Genomic DNA, 20,937 nt, shown 5'->3' on the forward strand with positions numbered 1-20,937 from the left:
CCTGGAACGGTGCAGGGGGTTGTTGTGGCCTGAGTGCAGGTCCTTTGCCTCGTTAAATCTGATACCATTGCTACCATTGGTCCAGCCTGTCAAGATCCCTCTGCAGATCAACTCTTCCAGCTAAATTTACTGTGGGTAAATTTACTGTGCCCTCTATCCGCTCATTATCATCACCAATGAAGCTACTAAACACCACAGGAGGGGCAGCCATGGAAGATTCACCGCCTGTGCTAAAGGTGCTGCACCCTTCACCTTCCCTTGAGGCGGCCAACATGGCGCCGGACTCTTCCCGCCGGCGAGGCGTCGTGACGCACGTCACCCTCACGCCGGGTGACGCAGCGGCGTGCTGACGTCACACGCGCGCGTCTCCCTGCCGGTGGAGCGGCGGCCGCAGCTTGAGGCGCGGGTGAGGTGTGGGGAGGCCGCCGCGGGCCCCGGGCCGTGCTTACCGGCCTTGTCCGCGTTCCGCCGGGGCTCGCTCGGCCCTGTGGGGCTGCAGGGGAGCGGGTGGGTGAGCGCTGCGCCCCGGGGGTGACCGCTGTTGTGCCCGCAGGTTTGCCCGTCCTTTCCCGAGCTGCGTGTGGTAACGGTAACGCGGATTCCATGTCTTTTCTTGTAAGTAAACCCGAACGGATTAGGGTGAGTGTTGAACCTCTTCCAGCTTCCCTCTGGCGCCGGCGTGTCGGGAGAGCCTTGCGCTTGTGCCGAGGTGCTGCGGCGGGGCTGCCCTCCTGGAAAGCACCTTAAAGCGGCGTTCAGGCGTGCGGGGGGCTGGGTAAAACCCTTGTGCTATAGTTTATTGCTTCCACGCGTGTATTTCCTCTGAGCAGAGCGAGGGGGTTTAACGGGCGCTGTCATGAAGAGAAAGTGCGGTGGTGCTGGTTGCTTCCTGCCTCGCTGTGACCCCCGCCGACAGCCTGTGGTTTTCACCCTCAACCCTTAACTACACACAACAGCTTCGTTTAACTCTGCGTTTTTAAGCGAGGAAGTTCCGTGTGAGAAAATGCCTTTAAATGGTGGTGGTAGAGACAAGGTTTGAGTCGTTGTCACCTAAAGACTTGGTGGTGCTTTCTAGGACTGGCTTCCCTGGCACTGAACAGCATAAGCTATGCTTCTTCAGTTATGTTACCACCTAGACAGCCTCTAACGTGGCAGTGTTTGCAATTCATTATTTAATGATACATAATCAGCACTCTGCAAGCCTAAAATTGTATCTTCTTTGGTATGTTATGTCTGTGTGTATGTATTCCTCTTTGAATCACAGAGGTGAATAGAGAGATTCCTCTGCACGATCTAGTGCTTGCTGCCAAATAAAGCATGAATTCTGGAGAAAAACAACACTAACGTATTTCTCTTCTAATTTTGCATTCAGTCAATAGATATATGGCCAAAAAACCCTTCAGTTCTCTAAGACATCACCTCCTTGTAAATAGTTGAAGCATTTCTTACATCCGTTTAAACCAACCAGCTTCTATTTGGCTATACAAGCGAGTTGCAGCATGCTGCTTATTTTTGCTGGGTGTGCATGCATAAGGGTTCTTGTTTGAGCATTATAAATGATGTTACCTGTTGTTGCAAGTGCATGTTGGTCAGGAAGAGCAGTAGTTGTTAGTTGTTGGGTGCATGCCATTGCAGTGGCACGAGACAGAATATCCTTATCTAAAGTAAGGCTGGAACTCTGATGTTGCAACTGGTTGGTTTGAGACCACAGTAGAATCCTTGAAGTGTTACGATTCTCTTCTCTTTTGTTGGGGAGATGGAAAAGAAGCTTGTTTCTCTATGGATTAACTGATGAACTGCTTTGGCTTTTCTTCTTTCAGCGGTGGGTGTCTGAAAAGTTCATTGTTGAGGGCTTAAGAGAGTTTGAACTGTTTGGAGGTAAGTTTTCCTCTCATTAAGTGACATTGTTAGAAGTATTTTGGCTGCAAGGTCTGTTAATTTAATTGTAAATATGTATCTTAACAGTAGAATAATGAATAACTCTCCTTGTAGCACCAGATCTGCTTATTCAAGCAGGGGAAGCACATAAGGTTAATATGGAAGTGTCTAAGATCTGGCTTCTTGTGGGTGGCAGCACTGTTTTCAGACCCTGCATTCTGCATTTCTTAGCATAACCAATACAACCTTTTAACTGTGCAAAAGATAGCTGTGGGGGTTGGGAAGGTTAATTATCATTTTCAGACTAAAAATGGATTTTGAAACTGATGACACAGCAGGGGGGTGGAATTGGGTGATTTTAAAGGTCCTTTCCAACCCCAACTATTCTATGACTCTATGGCAACTCCCCAGTGTGCCCATAGAAGAGCTGGTAGGCTCCTGTTCTGCTTTGTGCATAAGGAACCAAACTGCCCACTAGGCTGCAGAATGGGTGCCATGGAAGGAGGTCAGAGCATAGGAAGGGTGTCTCGGTCTTGAGCTTCCAGGTGGAGTGGAAGAATTTTCACTACTTTAAATAAGCTTTGGATAGTTCTTCTGTATTTAAGCAAAGTAGATATGTAATTTTTGAATGTGTTTAGAGGTATATTAAAACGATTGTCACATACATGTTGGGTATGTGAACAGTAGCAGTATGGGAATCCCTTTAATTTCCATACTGGTACTATAATTTGATTCTTAAAGGTCTTTTCCAACCTAGTTGATTCTATGATTCTGTGATTTTCAGTGCTGCAGCCTTATGTGTGAATTAAATGTCTCTGTTCAACGTCATTCCACCCCCCCCCATATATTTGGTATCAATAAGTAGCATGCAGGGTTATTTACTCACTTTTCCCACTATATTTTGAATGGGTATCTGTTGAACACATAGTGAACAATTAATTTCTTTACTCCAGAGCAGCCTCCGGGTGACTCTCGGAGAAAAGTAAGTGACTTTTGCAGGCTGTGGTGCTGTGGTTCATTGCATGGAGATTATTCCTTGTGGAAGTTTGAGTTTCGTTCTTTTCTTTTTCTCTTAGTTAAATATCTCATCTCTATATTTAGTTCTACAAGTGTGGAAACAGGTTTCACCCTGGAGTGGAGATTTTGGTGTGTGGTTTTCCAACTGTATGTGACAGGTCAAAGCTTTTAATCTCTTGGATTTGTATTGGTGTCATTGTTCCCCCTACCCTCACCCCCCTGAGGCTATTTAGATTTGATTCTTCAGAAAAGTGTATCTCTCTCTTTTAGAATAAAAGGAAGAGGTTAATTTATGGGACTTCTATGTTGGAGTAAATCCAGAGGAAGCCACAGATATGCTGCGAGGGCTGGAGCAGCTCTGCTCTGGAGTCAGGCTGAGAGAGCTGGACTGGGGCAGCCTGGAGAAGAGAAGGCTCCTGAAGGGGAGACCTTAGAGCAGCTCCAGTGCCTAAAGGGGCTGCAGGAAACCTGGAGAGGGGCTTGGGACAAGGGCCTGTAGGGACAGGCCAAGGGGAATGGCTTGAACCTGCCAGAGGGGAGATTGAGCTGAGCTCTTAGGCAGAAGCTCTTCCCTGTGAGGGTGCTGAGGCGCTGGCACAGGGTGCCCAGAGAAGCTGTGGCTGCCCCATCCCTGGCAGTGTTCAAGGCCAGGTTGGACAGGCCTTGGAGCAAGCTGCTCTAGTGGAAGGTGTCCCTTCCAACCCAAACCATTGTATAGTTCCATGATTTTATGACTCTGAAAAGTAGGCCCAAGGAAGCTGGTTGGCCATTCAAACCCAGTGTTCCCTTCTGAACACAATGATCCTGATTTCCTTTCTGTTCCCTGTAGAGCAGCCACAACAGAGGCTCTAACATCAAAGCCAAATATCATGCAAGTTTAAGGTGACTTTACCTCCTGTTGTCTGCTCGTCTTCAGAGCCAGTTCCATGCACAAAGAGAGAGTTTTGCCTCTTTAAAATCACCAGCAGACATGGAACGTTTGATCAGAAAGGCAGGTGGAAACTTCACCTGGATGCTTTGTATTCTGCAGGCCCTGATCACACATAGTCTAGTTCATAATGAGCAATGCTCATGGAATAACAACTTCTGATTGAGTGGATTTGTCTAAATGATTTCCTACCTCCCCACACTATATTGAAACACTTCTGTGTGCAGGTGTTGCTCTAGTTTAAGCTAATTACAAACACAAATTAAGTAGGATTTGATTCTGTCAGTTCAAGCTGTTTATAATTGATCTTTGTGCCAGTGGCTGTCATTTGCTGGCACAAACAAAGCAGAAAATGTGAGACAGATATGGAGCATTTTGTATAAAGCCAAGTAAATTCACACCTTGTATCAAATTGCTGAGCATTACACGTATGCTGGGCTGGAAGCAAATTTTGATTAGCATCTGTTCTGCTTTAGTTCAGGTATTCACTTGGGGTTTGGACACTTTTGCAGTGGTATTGCTGACTCTCATTTGACTTTTACTCTAAATAAAAACTTCTTTTTTCCATCAGGCCTAGAGAAAAAGGTAAAGCATTTGGGAAGAGGGCTGGGAGGAAAAGTTTTGTGCTGGAAGTGAGGGAATGAGGGAGATGGAGAGGAAGGCAGCAGAACAAAACCAACGTTCCCTGTTCCTAACTCAGATGAAGGGCATTTGGCAAATGCAGATCCTTGCTAGCATCACCTTATTGATTGTCTTATGGCATTTAGAACAGGAAATGTCTTTCAAAGATTAATTTCCTTCAGTGTATCTCAAAATCAGATCAACAAGCTGGAAAGCCCTTAATGAAGGTCATGCCATAAAGCTACTCATACGTGACTTCATTTTGCAGCTGCTTTTGCTTTTGACCATACACCAAAAGTTATCCTGTGTGAAACCATTGAAGAGCTTTTTTGCAGTATTTCATAAATGACATTTCAGTTTAACTTGTTTTGTGTGTTTTTAAACTCTTGAATGATGTTGATAAATTGCTGGTAGAGCTCCTTTTGCATTAACTCTCAGTTCTTGGTCACTGCTAGCATGAAGAGAGGTGAGTGATGACCTCTGATGTACTGGAAGGTACTTTAAAAGGGAGTTTATGGTATTTTTCCATTACTGCTGAAATTGCACCATTAATAATATTAAATTTAAGTTATTTTGCATCTGTTCTGTTGGCTTATGCTATATCTAGAGTGGACTTTACTAAAGGAAGCCACTTACATACCGCTCCGTGTGTCACCGCTCCATAACACTGCTTAGCAAAGCCTCCTGCTTTCACTTCCTTGGTGGTGCCTTTCTGCTTCAGAGGTTTCCATCTGCCTGTGTGTCTCTCCTGGCAATCTTGCTGTTGACAGGAATTGCTGGAAGAAGTAATGAATGCTACAATTGAGGTCAGAATTGATAGGCTGGTTTAACACAAGTTTAAAATCCTGAATGGAAAGTTGTTGCTGCCTGTTCTCAGCCAAGGAACAGCATCTGTGTAGCATTAGAGCTAGAATAAAGGATTTGGGACTGCTGAGGTCTCTGGGGTTAACTACCCTATAACAGGACTGAGTTGCTGCGCTGGAGTTGTGCTGAAGTGGCACAATAGCACACAAGTGTGAGCTGAAGTGGCACAGTAGCACTGTTCACAAATCCCTTAAATGAAAAATACCCATTTTATAGGTAGGCAGAAAGGGGTAAAATGCTGCTGTTCAAGGTCAGTTGAAAGGGTGGAACTTGGGAGGTGTGACTGTTACTTTACTCCCAAAGTATAGCTGGGGACACAAAGGCAGTGTATGGCAAATTGATGTCTGTGCTCATCACACTCCATTTACCCTCGACCAAGTGTAGAACAGCAAGTTCCTTGTCTTTCAGCTGTGTTGTTTTCATCTTTCAGTGATGGAAAAAAAGAGCACTTGCTGTCACTGTAGGGAAATGCACAAACCTTTTCTGCTTCATGTACCATGAGAAAAGGTCTAATAAAGGGCATCTGCAGTTGAAGTATAATGAGGTGGAAAAAATGAGCTGGAGTTGCATATGTCAGGAGGAGTTAATGTGCTGGAAATTGGAGAGAACTAAATCTGATTTTAGGCACTGAATAAATTTGGATCTCCATTAGGATGTTCTTCCTGTGACTTTGGGAATTTGAGGGAGTTAGAAGTGATAATGGAACTTGCAAGAACATTGAGGTTTGTCCTCTGCAGAATCCTGCTTGGAAAGATTTATGTGCGTGTAAAGGAGGGAGCTTGATGTCAGCTGTAGTGAGGAAAGGTGACAGCTTGGAGGCTGCTTCCCCATGTGATGTGGGGTCTTTTCCTTTTGTTCTTTTCTCCTGTAAGCACTAATGCTTTGCAGTTAAGTTGGTTTTTCTTTGAATTGGTGCATCTTTCTTCATCTGTGATCTTCATCTCTTGAGCTAAGTTGCTTCATCCCTTCTACTGTTCTACTCGTAGCACCGGTGAGCAGTTGGACAGCAGAAGCCTGTTCCTGCAGCCAGGAATCATCTGCCACGGTGCAGAGCAGTGCTGTAAACAAGCTTTCCTTTGGCCTTTGCTCAGGCAGCAGGAGGGTGGCACAGAAACTCGTAATTGATGGCAGACAGGTAGTTGCTGTAAGCTGTCTTGGGGAATGATAATTGGCTTTATCCCCATGTTCCTAAAGAAATTGTATGGTGACCTATTTTAAACACAGATGTCTGGATCTTCTGAAATGAGGCATCTCCTGGATTTCAGTGGATAAGTAACTGCTTACAATGATTTGAACAGCTGTTACATTTCCTTCTGTGTTCAGTCCTGTCTTACTCTTTTGAGGTGTGTGGTAATCTAAGGAGCAGATGACTTTTCTGATGTGTGATCCTCACTTCTCTTTACCTGACTTTGTTTCTTTCCCCAGACAAATGAGGCGAGCTCCGAGTCGATAGCTCCCTCCCCTAAAAGGGACACCATGAGCAACTTCCAGCCAGACAGCAGCTGTTACGAGTTGCTCACTATCATAGGTAATACTGCTACTACTCATGGGCTGGAGGATCAGAACTCCTGAAACCTGTCCTTGTCCTTTGTGTTGCTGCAGCCTCATAATTTCATTACACCTCAGATCTGAACTTGAAAGACAGGGTAATATTACAGGTTAGGAGAATTTCCTTTGCTGGGATATGTGCCAAGGAAGGTAGTATCTTTTGGAATGATTAGTCCTTTTCACAAGGCAAAAAATAGTTTTGGTAAACGAGTGTAAAGATTATTTAAGGGTCAAGGACAGGAGGAGTTCTCCAGAAGTCTTGCCGAAGCTTTAATGCCTTCTCTTTCAGGCAGAGGCTTTGAAGACTTGATGGTTGTGAACCTGGCCAAGTATAAACCCACAGGAGAGTATGTCACAGTCAGAAGAGTGAACTTGGAGGCCTGCACAAATGAAATGGTCACATTCTTGCAGGTAACACGAATCCACTAATACCATAATGCAAGTTTGGGAGAGGACAGTCAGCAAGAGCAGTGCTTGTCAGTGCTGTGTTTATTTCTGCATTTACTAAACGGAGTTAAATTATCTTTATTTTAGGGGGAACTTCATGTTTCCAAGCTCTTCAACCACCCCAACATCGTGCCATACAAAGCAACTTTCATAGCTGACAATGAGCTGTGGGTGGTGACGTCTTTCATGGCCTATGGTAGGTGAAGAGGGACTACCTTTGTCTGTTCATCATATCCTGGGGGCTTTTTTCTGACCATTTAAGAGGTGTTTTGTTTCCTTTTAGGTTCTGCAAAAGATCTGATCTGTACCCATTTTATGGATGGAATGAGTGAACTGGCCATTGCATATATCCTCCAAGGCGTACTGAAAGCACTTGACTACATCCACCATATGGGCTATGTACATAGGTATTTAAAAATAGGGGGGGATCCATTCTCCTTCTATTGGAAGTTCTCAGAAGCACTGCTCATTGTTAGAGCAGAATGAATAGTTAAGAGAGGTGGGGTGATGCATTACCAAGCCTGTATTACGTTGCTGTTGGAACAAGTCAGTGATATGGGAAATTAAATCATTGATCTTACTAAACTGCATGAAGTGTCACTGTAGAGCAAACTTATCCCAAAGATGAGGTTGTTATATGATAAACTGAGTATCTAAAATCACCTTGCAGCTCATGTTGACAGGTTGACTTGTTAAGGCTCTGTTTGGGTACTGTTGATAGTCTCCAGACTGTCAGTGGTAGGAGGAATTTTCCCTGTTACCGTGGAAGGTCCCGGGTCTGTAACCCTTAGTCCTGCATTTCTCCTTGCCACAGAAACATTCTTTGGGGTTCTGCAGAGTGAGTGAATAGTCATGTTAATGGTTGTAGAAGTGGTTTTGAGCAGCATTCAGGGAGCCCAAGTACCATCCAGTGAAATAAGCTTTTAGCCTTTCCCTAGGTGCTCACCTGGGTTGAGTTTCTGTTTAGTACTAGAATGATCTCTTTCTAAATCACTATGTTGGCATAGTTCTCCTCTTATACATCCCTCTTCTGTACATTTCGTATGCTGACAGTTGTAGGTTATTACTGCTTACTACTTCTATTATGTACTGTAAGAGAAATCCAGCTTACCTACGCCTGTCTTACGTCCTCTGCTGTGCCCTTCTGCACTAAGCCTTCCTTGAAAGGAAGGACGATATTCCTGTAAGGAACACCACTCCTGAAGCCAGAGGAGCTGATTGCTTTTACTCTTTTCCAGGAGCGTCAAAGCCAGCCATATCCTGATCTCTGTGGATGGGAAGGTTTACCTCTCCGGCCTGCGCAGTAATCTCAGTATGATCAACCATGGGCAGCGACTCAAAGTTGTTCATGACTTCCCCAAATACAGCATCAAAGTCCTGCCTTGGCTCAGCCCTGAAGTCTTGCAGCAGGTGTGTTTAAAAGATAATACTGTTTTTTAGTGGTACGTAGTATTCCTGAATGATTTCCTGAGTGCTTGTGGCATGTTTGCAGCGGGGGACATGACAAAAGCTGCTTTTTCTTGTGATGAACTCCCCCTTTTTACCTTAAAACCGGTGACCCCCAGCAAGGGGAAACCCATATTCCTGTCAAAAGGGGGCAGTTGCTGAGAAATCCATGTTAGGGTATTGTCTTTCCTTTCCGTCCAGAGGAAGGTGTGCAAATGCAAGGAAAAGGGAGAGGCTGCAGGAAACAGATTTGGGGTGGGCAGAGGGCAAGTGGGTAGAATTTTGTCTCATCGGTGTGACCAAAGAGTTCTCCTGTAGGTGCCTCTACAGATTATTCCCATTAGCTGTGGGAGTCCATTATCCATGGGAATCACAGTGCAATCACCTGTAAGTCCACGAGGCTGAGTTTTCTTTTCCTTTCTGTCTAGAATCTCCAGGGATACGATGCAAAATCTGACATCTACAGCATAGGGATAACAGCCTGTGAGCTGGCAAATGGCCATGTACCATTCAAAGACATGCCTTCTACTCAGGTAAGGTTTAAAAGCTGTTCCTTTCTCATCCTTCTTCCTGGCACATGGAACTGCTTTGCTGCACTGGGATGTGAAGACACAAGGGTGTTGTCTGAGTGGGAAATCCTACTGCATGCGATGTGTCCCATCTATTGTGCTCCTGTCCCATCTATTCCAGATGCTGTTGGAGAAGCTGAATGGAACTGTTCCCTGCTTACTCGACACCACCACAATTCCTGCTGATGAGCTGACCATGAAGACCTCCCGTTCGAGTGCAAATTATGGGATGGGTGAGAACATGGCTGTCAGCAACGTGAAAGCAGCCAATGGGGAGCCAGCCCTGCACCCTTATCTTCGGACCTTCTCCACCTGCTTCCATAACTTTGTGGAGCAGTGCCTCCAGCGGAATCCTGACTTCAGGTAAAGCAGCTTCACAGACCTGCACTATTCCAGGGCTGCCTAAACCATGAGGGTCAGCAGAGGTGGTTTGAGGTGGTTGGAGTGGCGTGAGGATGTGCTCCATACATTGAGACGAGCAGTCCCAGCATGTAAAATGAGCAGTATTAATACTTTGAGCACTAAGTGCTCATGATTCAAGATTCTGTAAGAGAACCTGAAGAACTACTTTGCAACCTTTTGAGGGGTAGAGAGGCAGGAGAATAAACTGAACAACTTGAATTTCTGGTCCCTGGGAGGCTCTGTTTAGCTGGTTTCCATCACTGCCAATGTCTGCTGTTCAGCCAGCAGAGATGACAAAGGGAGGTGATCAACAACTGTTTTCCTCTGTAATGAGTGTGAAGTTGTCCTTCTCCATGACAGACCTCCCCAGCACACCTCCCTGCTCAGAAACTTGGCCAAAGGTTGGGGTGTGCATGCCAGTGACTTGTGCAGGTGTTGCCATAAAACATGTGAACATAAACAGTGTTCCTGGGTACAAAAGGGAAACCTCCTACAGCTGAGAAATGAGAGGCAGGAAGGACCCTGCTCTCTGCTCCCACTCCCTAACTTTAAACACTGACACTTGTTACTTACTTGATCCTCACTGCCTTCCACAGGCCGAGCGCTGGCACTCTGCTGAACCACCCCTTTTTCAAGCAGGTAAGGAACTCTAATGGCAGGTAACAGAGGCTTTTCTGCAGTTGTTTTGCTGTCATTGAACTGGATGGGGGGGGTGGGAAGTCAATGAATTTCCTGTGATCTGAAAGGATTCAGTTAGTTTGGTAATTGTAGTGCAGTTTGATCCAGTTCTCTGGGGAGGTGGATGGGCTGTTCCCAAAGTCCTTACCCGAACAGAGGATGGAAAGCTGCCTGTCCTGTATACCACAACAGTTTGGCACCCCCAGGGCCAGGACAGTCCTAACCAGTGAGACCAGACTGAGGTGACCCGGGCCTTGCTCCTGCCTATACCCGTGTTGGTGCTAGGGTGTGTGAGGAGGCAGCTCAGCACCTCGGTTCTCTCCTCTGTGCAGATCAAGCGCCGTGCTTCCGAAGCACTCCCCGAACTTCTGCGCCCCGTCACCCCAATCACCAACTTGGAAGGAACGAGGCCGCAGGATCCCAGTGGCATTTTTGGGCTGGTATCCAACCTGGAGCAGCTGGATGTGGATGACTGGGAGTTCTAGAGAAACAGGGACTGGGCCTGGTTCTCCGGAGGAGCTTCCTGGACGTCATAATTTATTGGCTGTGCTCATAAAAGGTGATGAATGTTACGCATAGGAGAGTTCACAGGTCCTTGGGAAGGAACTGCAGCTGCCTGTTTACTTACAAATAGACAGCCCCAAGCTGGAAAGGATCAGCCCCAAGGAACGGTGGAGGCCTCCGGATGGTGCTGTGCCCAGATCTACACTGGCAGATGTAGATCTCGAGTGGGTTGAGTGAGTCTGTGTAGTTATGGTCTTTATTTATGTGTTCCTGAAAATCACTGTCTTCCTCGTACCCCAGTTGAAGGCTCCATGTCCCTCCCCTTTGCTGCTTCCTCCTTGAAGGGTGCCTTAGAGTGACAGGGAGGTAGCAGCTCTTGGTTTGAGGCATTCTCTTCGAGCTCCTCAGAGCTGTCACAGGGTAAGTTTTGCCAATGTGGGTTAAAAAGGCAGGATGACCTTAAATCTAGGTCCTGCTTTGAGATGGAAGAGTTTATTCCATTCCAGGCACAGCCACTGCACTGGCTGTCCTCTGCAGCACTGGATTCTTTTCCAGCTCTGGAGTGAGCTTTTGAGGCTCCTCTTACTTGATCCCAAGCCCTCTTGAGTGCCAGATGGGGTGTTCCAGCCTCTCCTCCCAGGGATGCTTGGGTCACCAGCCCAAGCTTACCCCTTTCCAACAAACCAGCTTTCTTAACCCCCAGCACATTCAGCTGAGCCTCCCCTTAGCTGGGCTGGTTTCACAGCACCAGCCACTCACACCAGCTTGGTCCCAGTGCCTGCCCCTGGCACACAGGAAAACAGAGTTGATGTTCTTGCACGACTCCTCTTTGAACATGATTTACAGAGTTCAGCCTCCCATTACCACTGCTGTGCTGCCCTCCCTCACTGACCACCAGGGAAAAGCTTGGCCCCCCTTGATTCATGGCTGTGTAACTGCACTGCTCCTGCAGCAGGGCTCCCCCTTCCTTGGGGTTGGTGGTTGTGTAGTGAAGGCTTTGAGTTTGACCTTTCCAAGGACCGTGAGTGCTGGAGGTGGAGCAGTGGTGCTGGCCACAGGTCCTCATTGTGTGTAGAACCCCTACTTGAACGCAGATGAAGTTTGTTACTCTAGTTTTTTTGCCAAAACAAATAAACTATTTCTGAAGTTGTTTTTTTAAGTCTGGTGGCTCTGGAAGGTGATGGAGGGGATCACAACAGATGGCAAGCTCTTCTCATGTTCATTTCATACAGCTCAACCCAATGAGTTCCACCTGCCTTCATGGTTCAAAACAGCTCGTGACTGAAGAGCTGTGTTGCCCACTGGAGTTCAAAGCCTCTCCTGAGTTCTCTTAGGAACCAAGAGGTGGGCATAAAAGATTGAAAGCAAAACGCTGAGCTGCATAAATCATAGAATCCCAGCCTGGTTTGGGTTGGAAGGAACCTTAAAGCTCCTCCAGCTCCAACCCCTGCCACGGGCAGGGACCCCTTCCACTGGAGCAGCTTGCTCCAAGACCCTGTGTCCAACCTGGCCTTGAGCACTGCCAGGGATGGGGCAGCCACAGCTTCTCTGGGCACCCTGTGCCAGCGCCTCAGCACCCTCACAGGGAAGAGCTTCTGCCTAAGAGCTCAGCTCAGTCTCCCCTCTGGCAGGTTCAAGCCATTCCCCTTGGCCTGTCCCTACAGGCCCTTGTCCCAAGCCCCTCTCCAGGTTTCCTGCAGCCCCTTTAGGCACTGGAGCTGCTCTGAGGTCTCCCCTTAAGGAGCCTTCTTCAGGCAGAACCAGCACTCAGCTCTCTCAGCCTGTCTTCAATCACAAAAACTGCACCCTGCCACTCTCCCCCAGGTTTGCATTTTTGGGGTGAAGGATGAACAAGCTGCTATTTCTCATCATTTTCCATGCTTTCAGCTTTCTCCATGCTCAAAGATTATGGACTTCAATTAACTGGGAGTTTGATGCTTACACAGCAGCAGGATGCAAGCAGGATCAGGGCAAAGTTAGGAGTCAGCCAGCAGCACCTGGGTGAGAAAGGGAAGTCAGGAAGTGACTGAAGGCTGCTTCACCACCTCCTGCCCCTGGGCAGACATGGGCAGTGGTACTCAAACCCTGACCTTACCTGGTCCTTCTCATGCCTTCACAGATCAGCACAGTGGGGATGTGAGGACACTCTTAAGTAGCTACCTGCTGCTTGATACACAAGCACTGGCTGCTGCTGGCCCCAAGGCAAGTGCTGTGAGCTGGTTTTTGTGTCCCATGAAAGCTTTATTCAGGTAGATACAAAACAGGGGGGCTCTGCTATTGAGGATCCTCGCCATGCTCTGAATGCTGCTGCTCTTCGTCCTCCTCTTCCTCCTCTGCTTTGTGTTTTTCCAGTTTTGCCATGAGCTCTGGAAAACAGCAATGGGCAGGATGAGACTCGGGTGCAGGGCCTGGGAGCTCCAGGCCAGCACCAGAATGATTCAGCAGGAGCTGGTGCTGCTCTGGCTGCTTCCCTGGCAGCTCCCACTCTCCCCCATGGGTGCCTGTTACCTTTTGCTGGGTTGAAGACTCCGTTGGTTTGCTTGTCGCACACGTAGCAGCGCTGGGATTTGCGGTAGTGCTGGAGGGCACAGCCCTCACAGAAGTAGTGCCTGCACCTGGGAGGAGACACAGAAGCCACTGCCAGTGAGCAGAGGCAGTCACTGTGCCCAGGAGTTAAGACCCAGTTGACTCCACAGCCCAGGGAGGCTGTGAGACACAAAGGCAGCTGCGTGCAGAGCTCCCTCTGCAGCCCGTCCCCAGCAGCATGGGATAGGGCTGGCAGTGCAGCCTGCTCCTCATCCTCACAAGCTCTCAGCCTCCCCGTGCTTGTGTTCCTCTGCTCACACAATGCAATGTGCCGCTGTGTCCACGAGGAAGGAAGGCAGGAAAACAAAAGCAGAAAGATGGAAGCATCTGATGCCTGCACAACAAAGCCTGAGGTCCCCACCAAGGAGATGCTCCAAATGCAGACTTCCTGGATACCAGAGGATTTCCCCACGCACAGAAAGCCCTGGCAGACAAGCAGCAGGTCCCACCCACCAGCCTGTGGCACTGTCTGTATTTGCCTCGACAGTGAATGAATGGACTGGCAGCCACGTTGCTCCTCATGCTAAACCCACCACTTACTTGGTGACCACAGGGTTCTTGAAGGAACTTCTGCAGATGAAGCATTTGAAAGGCATATCCTCCTCGTCGCTGCTCACCTCATAGTTCTCCTCATCTGCAGAGGACAGGGTTAAGCAAACTGGAGCAAGAGCAGAGGCAGCCAGAGCAGCCCATGCATGGGGCATGACATACTAACTCCAGAGTGCAGCAGGTGGGATTAAATCAGTGCTGGAAACAACAGAGCTCTGGCATCTGGGTGCTGCTGATGTCAGTAACACACGTGGGACTGAGATATAATTGGGTCTAATGAGCCAGCCTGCTTGTTGCTCATCTCCCAGGAGCCAATTCTTTCTCCCTCACCCACTCACTGCTATAAAGAGCAATATCCCCCAGCCCCCTCCTTCTGAACTTAGATTCTCTTCCAAAGCAGCTGTCACCAACTGAGCAGAGAACACCCCTTCACCCTTTCCAACACCCCTGCACAGTGGGTGATGAGCCCTGGGCCACAGCTCTGGACACTCTGCAGTGAATCACAGAATTGACCGGGTTGGAAAAGGGTGTTTAAGATCATCAAGTCAACCAGGGACCCCTTCCACTGGAGCAGCTTGCTCCAAGCCCCTGTGTCCAACCTGGCCTTGAGCACTGCCAGGGTTGGGGCAGCCACAGCTTCTCTGGGCACCCTGTGCCAGCGCCTCAGCACCCTCACAGGGAAGCATTTGTGCCTAAGATCTTAGTGATGCAGTATCCCCAAGGCATGTGAATGGCAGGAACTGGGAACCTCTTCCTCCATGAGCTCAGGGTGAGCAGGGAGATGGTGCCTTACCATTGACTCCATAGCGACCCTCATCCAGCTCCCGCTCGATCTGCCACCCGTGCTTGTAGTCCGAGCGGTCGTGGAGGAACTTGCAGCTGTCTGAGGAGCACAAAGAAAGGGGAATGAGCAGCCAGGAAAGGGGAATGAGCCATCAGGCTGTGCAGGGCAGTGTTACCAGGACACCTCCTGCAGGGGCAGCCTGAGCTCTGCCAAGCAGAAGGGGAAACCTGGTTGCTTCCTGCCTGTCTGTGCTCTTGGAGCAGATGCAGGTTCACTTTCAGGGTTGTGGAAGCACCACAGGGACACATCCAGCACTGACACACATGGGAAGTGGTGGAAGGAACAGGAAATCCATTCCCTCCTGTGGCCTCAGTGCCCAGAATTCCTGTGGGAATGGGGCACGTGGCAGGGTCCCCCCCAGGACTTGTATAACCCCTGATTAGAGCCCAACAGCTCTCAGCAGGGCCACAACTGACCAGAACATCGCATAAACTAACTCTGCAGCGGCATCACCCACCAGCTCTCCAAACAGCTGCCTGTACATCAACAACTACACATCTTAGTGCCACAAACACGGAGCCCAAGCTGGAATGCATCCCTCTGCAGGCCCGGGGCAGCCCCTGCTCACCTCCAAAGCCACAGAAGCCAGTCTCTTTGTAGTCCTTGCAGATGTCGGGCTGATAGTCCCATCGCACCGTGGCCCTCAAGTGCTCTGGAGCTCGGATGGGTCCTTTTCTGAAAGGGTGGGAGAAGGCTCAGGCTCTGCAGCTGCAGCGGGGAAGGCCCCTGGGGGCCTGGTCACAACCAGACACCAAACTTGTTAGAGAGAAGCTGGCAGCAACAGTGAAGTTCAGGCCCCAGACAGGTGCTTTTGGGGATGGTGCCTGAGCTCCTCTGTGGTCCCAGTCCTCTGAGGCTCATCCCGACCTACCTGACCATTCCTGAAGAGGCATTTCCCATGGATGTGTCCTTGGGCTTCACATACTTCTGGTAGTTGTTAATGCCACGGTAAATTTTATCATCTTCCTTTCCTCTCAGCTCCTAAGCAAGCAAAAAGAAAGCAGATTAAAGAGCAGGAAAGCTTCATAACATGGATTAGCTTTCACCATTCCCACACCAGGTCTCCCTTCCCAGCCCTGCCATCCTGAATGCCAAATTCTCTGCACTCCTGGCTCCTCCTATTTCCAGGGAGGAAATGAGGGATGAGTAAAGCACAGGCACTGCTGCTGCCAAGCACCAGCTCTTCACAGAGGAAGAGCTCCCCCACCTCCTGGATCTTCTGGCTGCGCTCGAAGATGGCCTGAGCATCCTTCTCCTTCTCCGTGTCCAGCTCATACACTGCTGTGGCTCCCATGTCCTCTGGGCCAACAGGTTTCTGCAAAGCAAGAACAACTTGTGACAGGAGCAAACAGAAAACCTGTGCAGGGCAGGGAGCTCCCTGGCTGCCTGCAGGGTTGGTCACAGCGCAAGGACTGCACGTGCCCTGCTTCACCTCCCACCAGGGTCTACAATCCCTCAGAGAATCCCCCATGGGCTGGATCCAGCCTTGTGCTTGCAGTGCTAATTCCCCACTGCTCCCAGGTTTTAGCCTGCAGAGGCAGGAAACACTTGTCCCTTATTCCTTCACCATCAGCCAGAAGCTGAACTCAGGTCTCTGATACCCAACACTTCCATCATGAGACCCCCCCACCTACACACAGGATGTTCTGGGACCTTTTAACCCAGCTGTGGGTGGCTCACACTCAGCTCTACTACAGGGATCTGGTTTAGATTCCTCTTTAATGGAGCAAACAGACACCTAGCCCAGGTTTTATCTTCAGGAACAGAAGCACAGTTACAACCAGCCTCAAGTAAAACCAAATCCAACTGAGGTGCCAAAAGCCTCTGAAGCCCAAAAGCTGTTACCTCCTCATTCCCTATGGGAAGGAGGGCTAAGAACACACTGCCCCCCTTGTCAGCAGCCAAAGCACAAGGTTTGGTTCGTATTCACCTCTAATGTGACAAGGAGGCCTTGGTCTGACCCTGCAGCTTCCACTGGGGACAGTTAGGCATTGCTGACACTTTACAGAGGGACACAGGGATATAGGTGTGAAGGGGAATGTGTGTTGATACCTGCTTTCTCCTGCTTACATCCTGTGCGGGCTCATACTAATGGGCAAAGCTTCACTGGGCAAGAGGAAAATGAAGAGGAAAACCCAGTGGGAACAGCACTGTGCGCTGTGCCCAGACCTGCACAGCTGATTCCGCTCCAGACGTTAACAGCCCACCCAGAGCCGTCGATCCCAAGGAAACCACCTCTCTGTAGCTCCCACTCCATCACCGCTCACAAGGATAAAGGCGGGTGCACCCCAAGTCACCCTGAACCCTTCGTGAAGGAAGATGGCCTAAACCTGAAACCCGAACCCCAGCACTAAGGCAAACCTGGTTCAAGAGCTCCCCCTCCTGTGCCGTGTCCAGTGACCCCTGGGGCTTTCATTCCCATCTCTACGAGAGGAAAGCCAACTTCCACGGCCGGGACTGTGAACCCAACACCTCCTATAAGGAGGGAAGGGCCGGGGAGGTGCTGACCCCGAGGGATGCCCCGTTCCTCACGTTCTTACCGCAGACCTGGTGGATTTATACGTGACCCCGATCTCCTTGCAAGGATCCTCCTCCTCGCTGCTGCTCAGCGCGTACCCCGGCCTCTCCTTCGCGCACCGCCTGGTCTGAGGGGCGAGAAGGCAGCGGGGATGAAGGGCAGGCGGCGCCATGGCTGCGCGGGCCCGGCCTCGCCTCGCCTCTCCTCACCTTCTGGATCATGGGGTTGGGGAGCTCCCGCCGCCGCTCCCTCCGCACCACCGGGCTGCCCTCCTCGCCGCTGCTCTCTGCGGGCAGAGCCGGGCTCAGAGCCGCCTCCCAGGAGCCCTTCTCCCCCCGCACACCGGCACTCTACCGTAGCACCAGGCCCTGCTCCGCCCTCGCCCCCCTCGCTCACCCCGCTCCTGGTCGCTGCTGGGCCGCTTGCGCCGGCCCCTGCCCGCCGCCAGGCCCCGCTTCTTGAACACGAAGCTGCAAACACCCCCCTCGTCCGCCATCTTGCGCCGCCGACCGCTTGCCGGGAACCCGCCACAGCGCCCCCTGCGGGAGGGGAGGACTGCGCTGCCACAGCCGCGGCTCCATCCCCGTTCCCCCTCTGCCTCCTCCCGGGGGTCCCGCGTCGCCATGGCAACGGGAGCCCCAGCTCTGAACGCGCCATCCTGCACCCCAATGCGGGTGCTGGGATGAGCTCCAGCCACGCTCCTGATGGGACCTCAAAGCTCCTCCAGCTCCAACCCCACCACCTTCCACTGGAGCAGCTTGCTCCAAGCCCCTGTGTCCAACCTGGCCTTGAACACTGCCAGGGATGGGGCAGCCACAGCTTCTCTGGGCACCCTGTGCCAGCGCCTCAGCACCCTCACAGGGAAGAGCTTCTGCCTCAGAGCTCAGCTCAGTCTCCCCTCGGGCAGGTTCAAGCCATTCCCCTTGGCCTGTCCCTACAGGCCCTTGTCCCAAGCCCCTCTCCAGGTTTCCTGCAGCCCCTTTAGGCACTGGAGCTGCTCTGAGGTCTCCCCGGAGCCCAGCTAACTCCTTGCTGCAGCTTCCCTCTTTCCTGCCCTCATTTCAGGGCACCGTGGCACTGCCTTGGATGCTCTTCCCTGTGCCCAGATGGCCACTGGCTTTAGCAGCCCTGCTGGTCTCCTGCTGTGTGATACGTGTGACCATCCCCATCGCTAGGCATGGCTCTGCTTGGCAACAGCTAATTTTATCAAGTCAAATTCCTCTTGTGTTTGCTCTGGGTAGCAGAGAGCCTTTTCATCACAGATGCTATTTGGGCAATGCGGAGTGATAGAGGTGATAAATCCTACCCGCGCCACCTCCTTGTCCAGTAAACACTGCCATAAATCCCTTACTCGTAGTTTTGCTCAGGGAGTTACAGGCAAATTCCACACACAAGGAATTCGTCTGCAATTCCTCTGCCACTGGGGCCATCTCCAGTGGCGTCTGGCTCTTTCCAGCAGTGCCACGATGTGCAGAACAGCCCAGACCAGAGCATTTCTCCTTGCATCATTGCTATCAAAGCTCTTCCGAGCACATTCTACCTCCATTCCTCTCCCACTGGAAGGGTTCGGGAGGTTAAGACGAAGTCCCCAGAGCCCGTGTCCCTGTGCCCTCCTGCTGCCCATGGCCACACTGCTCCCTTTGGGGGTATCAAACAGCCTCCAGATTCCCCTCAGGTATTAACCTATTTGTGCCCTGTTCCTGGGGTGATCCCAGCCCTGCAAACCTCAGCCACCGCGACCCAAATCCCAGGAGTCTCCTTTACCATCCAGGCAGGGATTTTGCTCATCCCATGAGAACCAGCCCTGGCAGATCCATGGACCACTTGACGGAGTGGTCCCCATGGAGTAAATCCGCTTCCCAAACCCTCTGGTTTTCCCCCTGGGGGGTGAGGAGCTGCGGGAATGGGGATCCCCCTTTCCTGCTGCTGCTGCCTGATCACAGCCCTCCCTCTGCAGTTCCTGGGGCTGGAGGGGGTGAGTTTGGAGGACGGATCCTGCGGGCTGCTGCTGGAATCCTCGTACACGGGGGTCAGTGCCACGCAGGGAGAGCACAAGGCCGTGTCCCATCTGCACACACAGAACACAGCGGGAGGCCGGGCAAGAGCCGGGGAGGGGGAACTGCACACACGGTGCCGGTGGGGAGGGCCACGGAGGAAGGGTTCTTGGGCTGCGGGGGTCCGGGGCCGAGAGGGGCTGGGGAAGGCTCGGGGTTAGAGGCTGGCTTCACACAAAGGAGCGAGCGGCTGGGAGCCGGTTCGACGGCGAGAGCCAATCACGGCGGCGGCCCCGCGATAAAAGGGGTGGCGAGGAGCCGGGGGAGCCCGCAGGAAGCGGCTCCTGCTCCCATAACCCGGCCTCGGCAAGGAGGGGGGAAGGCGGCGGGGACACCCGGCCCCAGCAGGGCAGAGCCGGAGCCGGAGCCGGAGCCAGCCCGGATCGGGGCGAGACCCGCCCGCAGCGCCGGGAGCAGCGCACGCTTACGGTGAGGCTGCGCCCGCGGAGAACAACGGGGCTGGGAGACAATGATGGACCCCGAGGGGTGCGCAGCGAGGGCATCGTCACCCCCGGCTCTGCTCTGGGGGGGGGAGAGAGAGCGAGTGGGGGGAAAGGGATGGAGAGGAGGGAGGAGGAGAGCCCCGGGCAGCGGCACCGGCGGCCAGGAGCCACCCAGCAGATGGGGGCTCAGCCCCTGCGCTTCCCACCCTGATGCATAGGGAACTTCTCGGCTTGGGAAAGGGGGCTCGGCAGAGGTGGTGAGGGAAGGGGATGTGGGGTGGGACGGATACACACACACACACACACACACACAAAGGGGGCTGGTCTGGGCCCTGGGTGGCCTCGCTGGGGTCAGGCGGGGGCAAGGAGGTGCTGTCTGAGCTCTAGGAGTGATGCTGCTGATGGGGAGCGAGCACCCCGAGCCCTGTGTGTGCTGGGGGGGTGAGAGGTTTGCATGCAGGGTACTGGGGTGGCGAGAGCAAGAGGAGGCCTTGAGGTTGCTGGATCTGCTGCTGTGGGCATCGGGGGTGCGGGGTTTTGGGGCTCAAGCCCCCCCTTTGGGCTGTAACCCCCTCTTTGTTGTGTGCTGCAGTACGTGCTGGAAGGGGGCTGGACAGGTCCGTGTTGTTAAGCTGATCAGAAAGAGCAGAGACGAAAGAAAACCTGTTAGATCCTGACTTCCTTCTCCCCCTTCATTCCTGCCTGCTCGTTCTCAGTGCTGTCTCCCAGTGCCTCACCCTGGCTTTAAATCTTGCCAGGGACAGGTCCAGGGCTTTCACCGCTTCCCTTGGGATGCTGCTGCACGACAGGGGGGTTTAATAACAACGCGAACACGCTGAGCTCTGACAGCCCTCCAGAGCCAGGGCTCACAAAGGAGAGCAGCTCCGTGCTCATCACTGAGGGGAAGGAGCACCCTCTGCCAGCAGCAGCACAGCTGGGGGTCAAGCCCAGGTCTCCCACATCCCATCCTGGTGCTGTCATTACCCTGTTCTGGGGCGGTCTGATCCCTTTGGATCACTTGAAACCAGCTCAGCCACCTCG

At 51.4% G+C, this 20,937-nt stretch overlaps 2 protein-coding genes across 9 annotated transcripts; one reads left to right on the forward strand and one right to left on the reverse strand.

Annotated features, from left to right (window-relative positions):
- Window positions 1-362: 362 nt before the first annotated feature.
- On the forward strand, window positions 363-12,061 carry STRADA (STE20 related adaptor alpha). 8 transcript variants are annotated; one of them, XM_061367859.1, is made up of 12 exons: window positions 363-406; window positions 554-639; window positions 1,821-1,878; window positions 2,832-2,860; window positions 6,734-6,836; window positions 7,146-7,267; window positions 7,391-7,499; window positions 7,587-7,710; window positions 8,542-8,713; window positions 9,178-9,282; window positions 9,440-9,681; window positions 10,731-12,061. In XM_061367859.1, the coding sequence occupies exons 2-12, from the start codon at window positions 604-606 to the stop codon at window positions 10,975-10,977; spliced, it is 1,347 nt and encodes a 448-aa protein (XP_061223843.1). In that variant the 5' UTR covers window positions 363-406; window positions 554-603; the 3' UTR covers window positions 10,978-12,061. The 8 variants fall into 8 exon arrangements, with proteins under 8 accessions (XP_061223843.1, XP_061223845.1, XP_061223847.1 ...); XM_061367861.1 differs by having other exon boundaries at window positions 554-615; XM_061367863.1 differs by lacking the exon at window positions 363-406 and adding an exon at window positions 10,317-10,359 and having other exon boundaries at window positions 462-615.
- Window positions 12,062-13,122: 1,061 nt separating this feature from the next.
- Window positions 13,123-17,955, reverse strand: LOC133220077 (E3 ubiquitin-protein ligase RNF113A-like). Its single transcript, XM_061367909.1, has 10 exons — window positions 17,796-17,955; window positions 17,609-17,685; window positions 17,422-17,526; window positions 16,089-16,196; window positions 15,753-15,862; window positions 15,450-15,556; window positions 14,831-14,920; window positions 14,029-14,122; window positions 13,411-13,517; window positions 13,123-13,268 (listed from the first exon to the last, which is right to left on the reverse strand). Exons 1-10 carry the CDS (start codon window positions 17,893-17,895, stop codon window positions 13,177-13,179), a joined length of 990 nt encoding a protein of 329 aa, XP_061223893.1. The 5' UTR covers window positions 17,896-17,955; the 3' UTR covers window positions 13,123-13,176.
- Between the last annotated feature and the right edge of the window lie 2,982 nt (window positions 17,956-20,937).

The sequence above is a fragment of the Neopsephotus bourkii genome, unplaced genomic scaffold (genome assembly GCF_033783945.1).
Source record: "Neopsephotus bourkii isolate Nb327-2 ecotype Australia unplaced genomic scaffold, CSIRO-AGI_Nbou_v1 NB_1400, whole genome shotgun sequence".
NCBI classification, from domain to species: Eukaryota; Metazoa; Chordata; class Aves; order Psittaciformes; family Psittacidae; genus Neopsephotus; species Neopsephotus bourkii.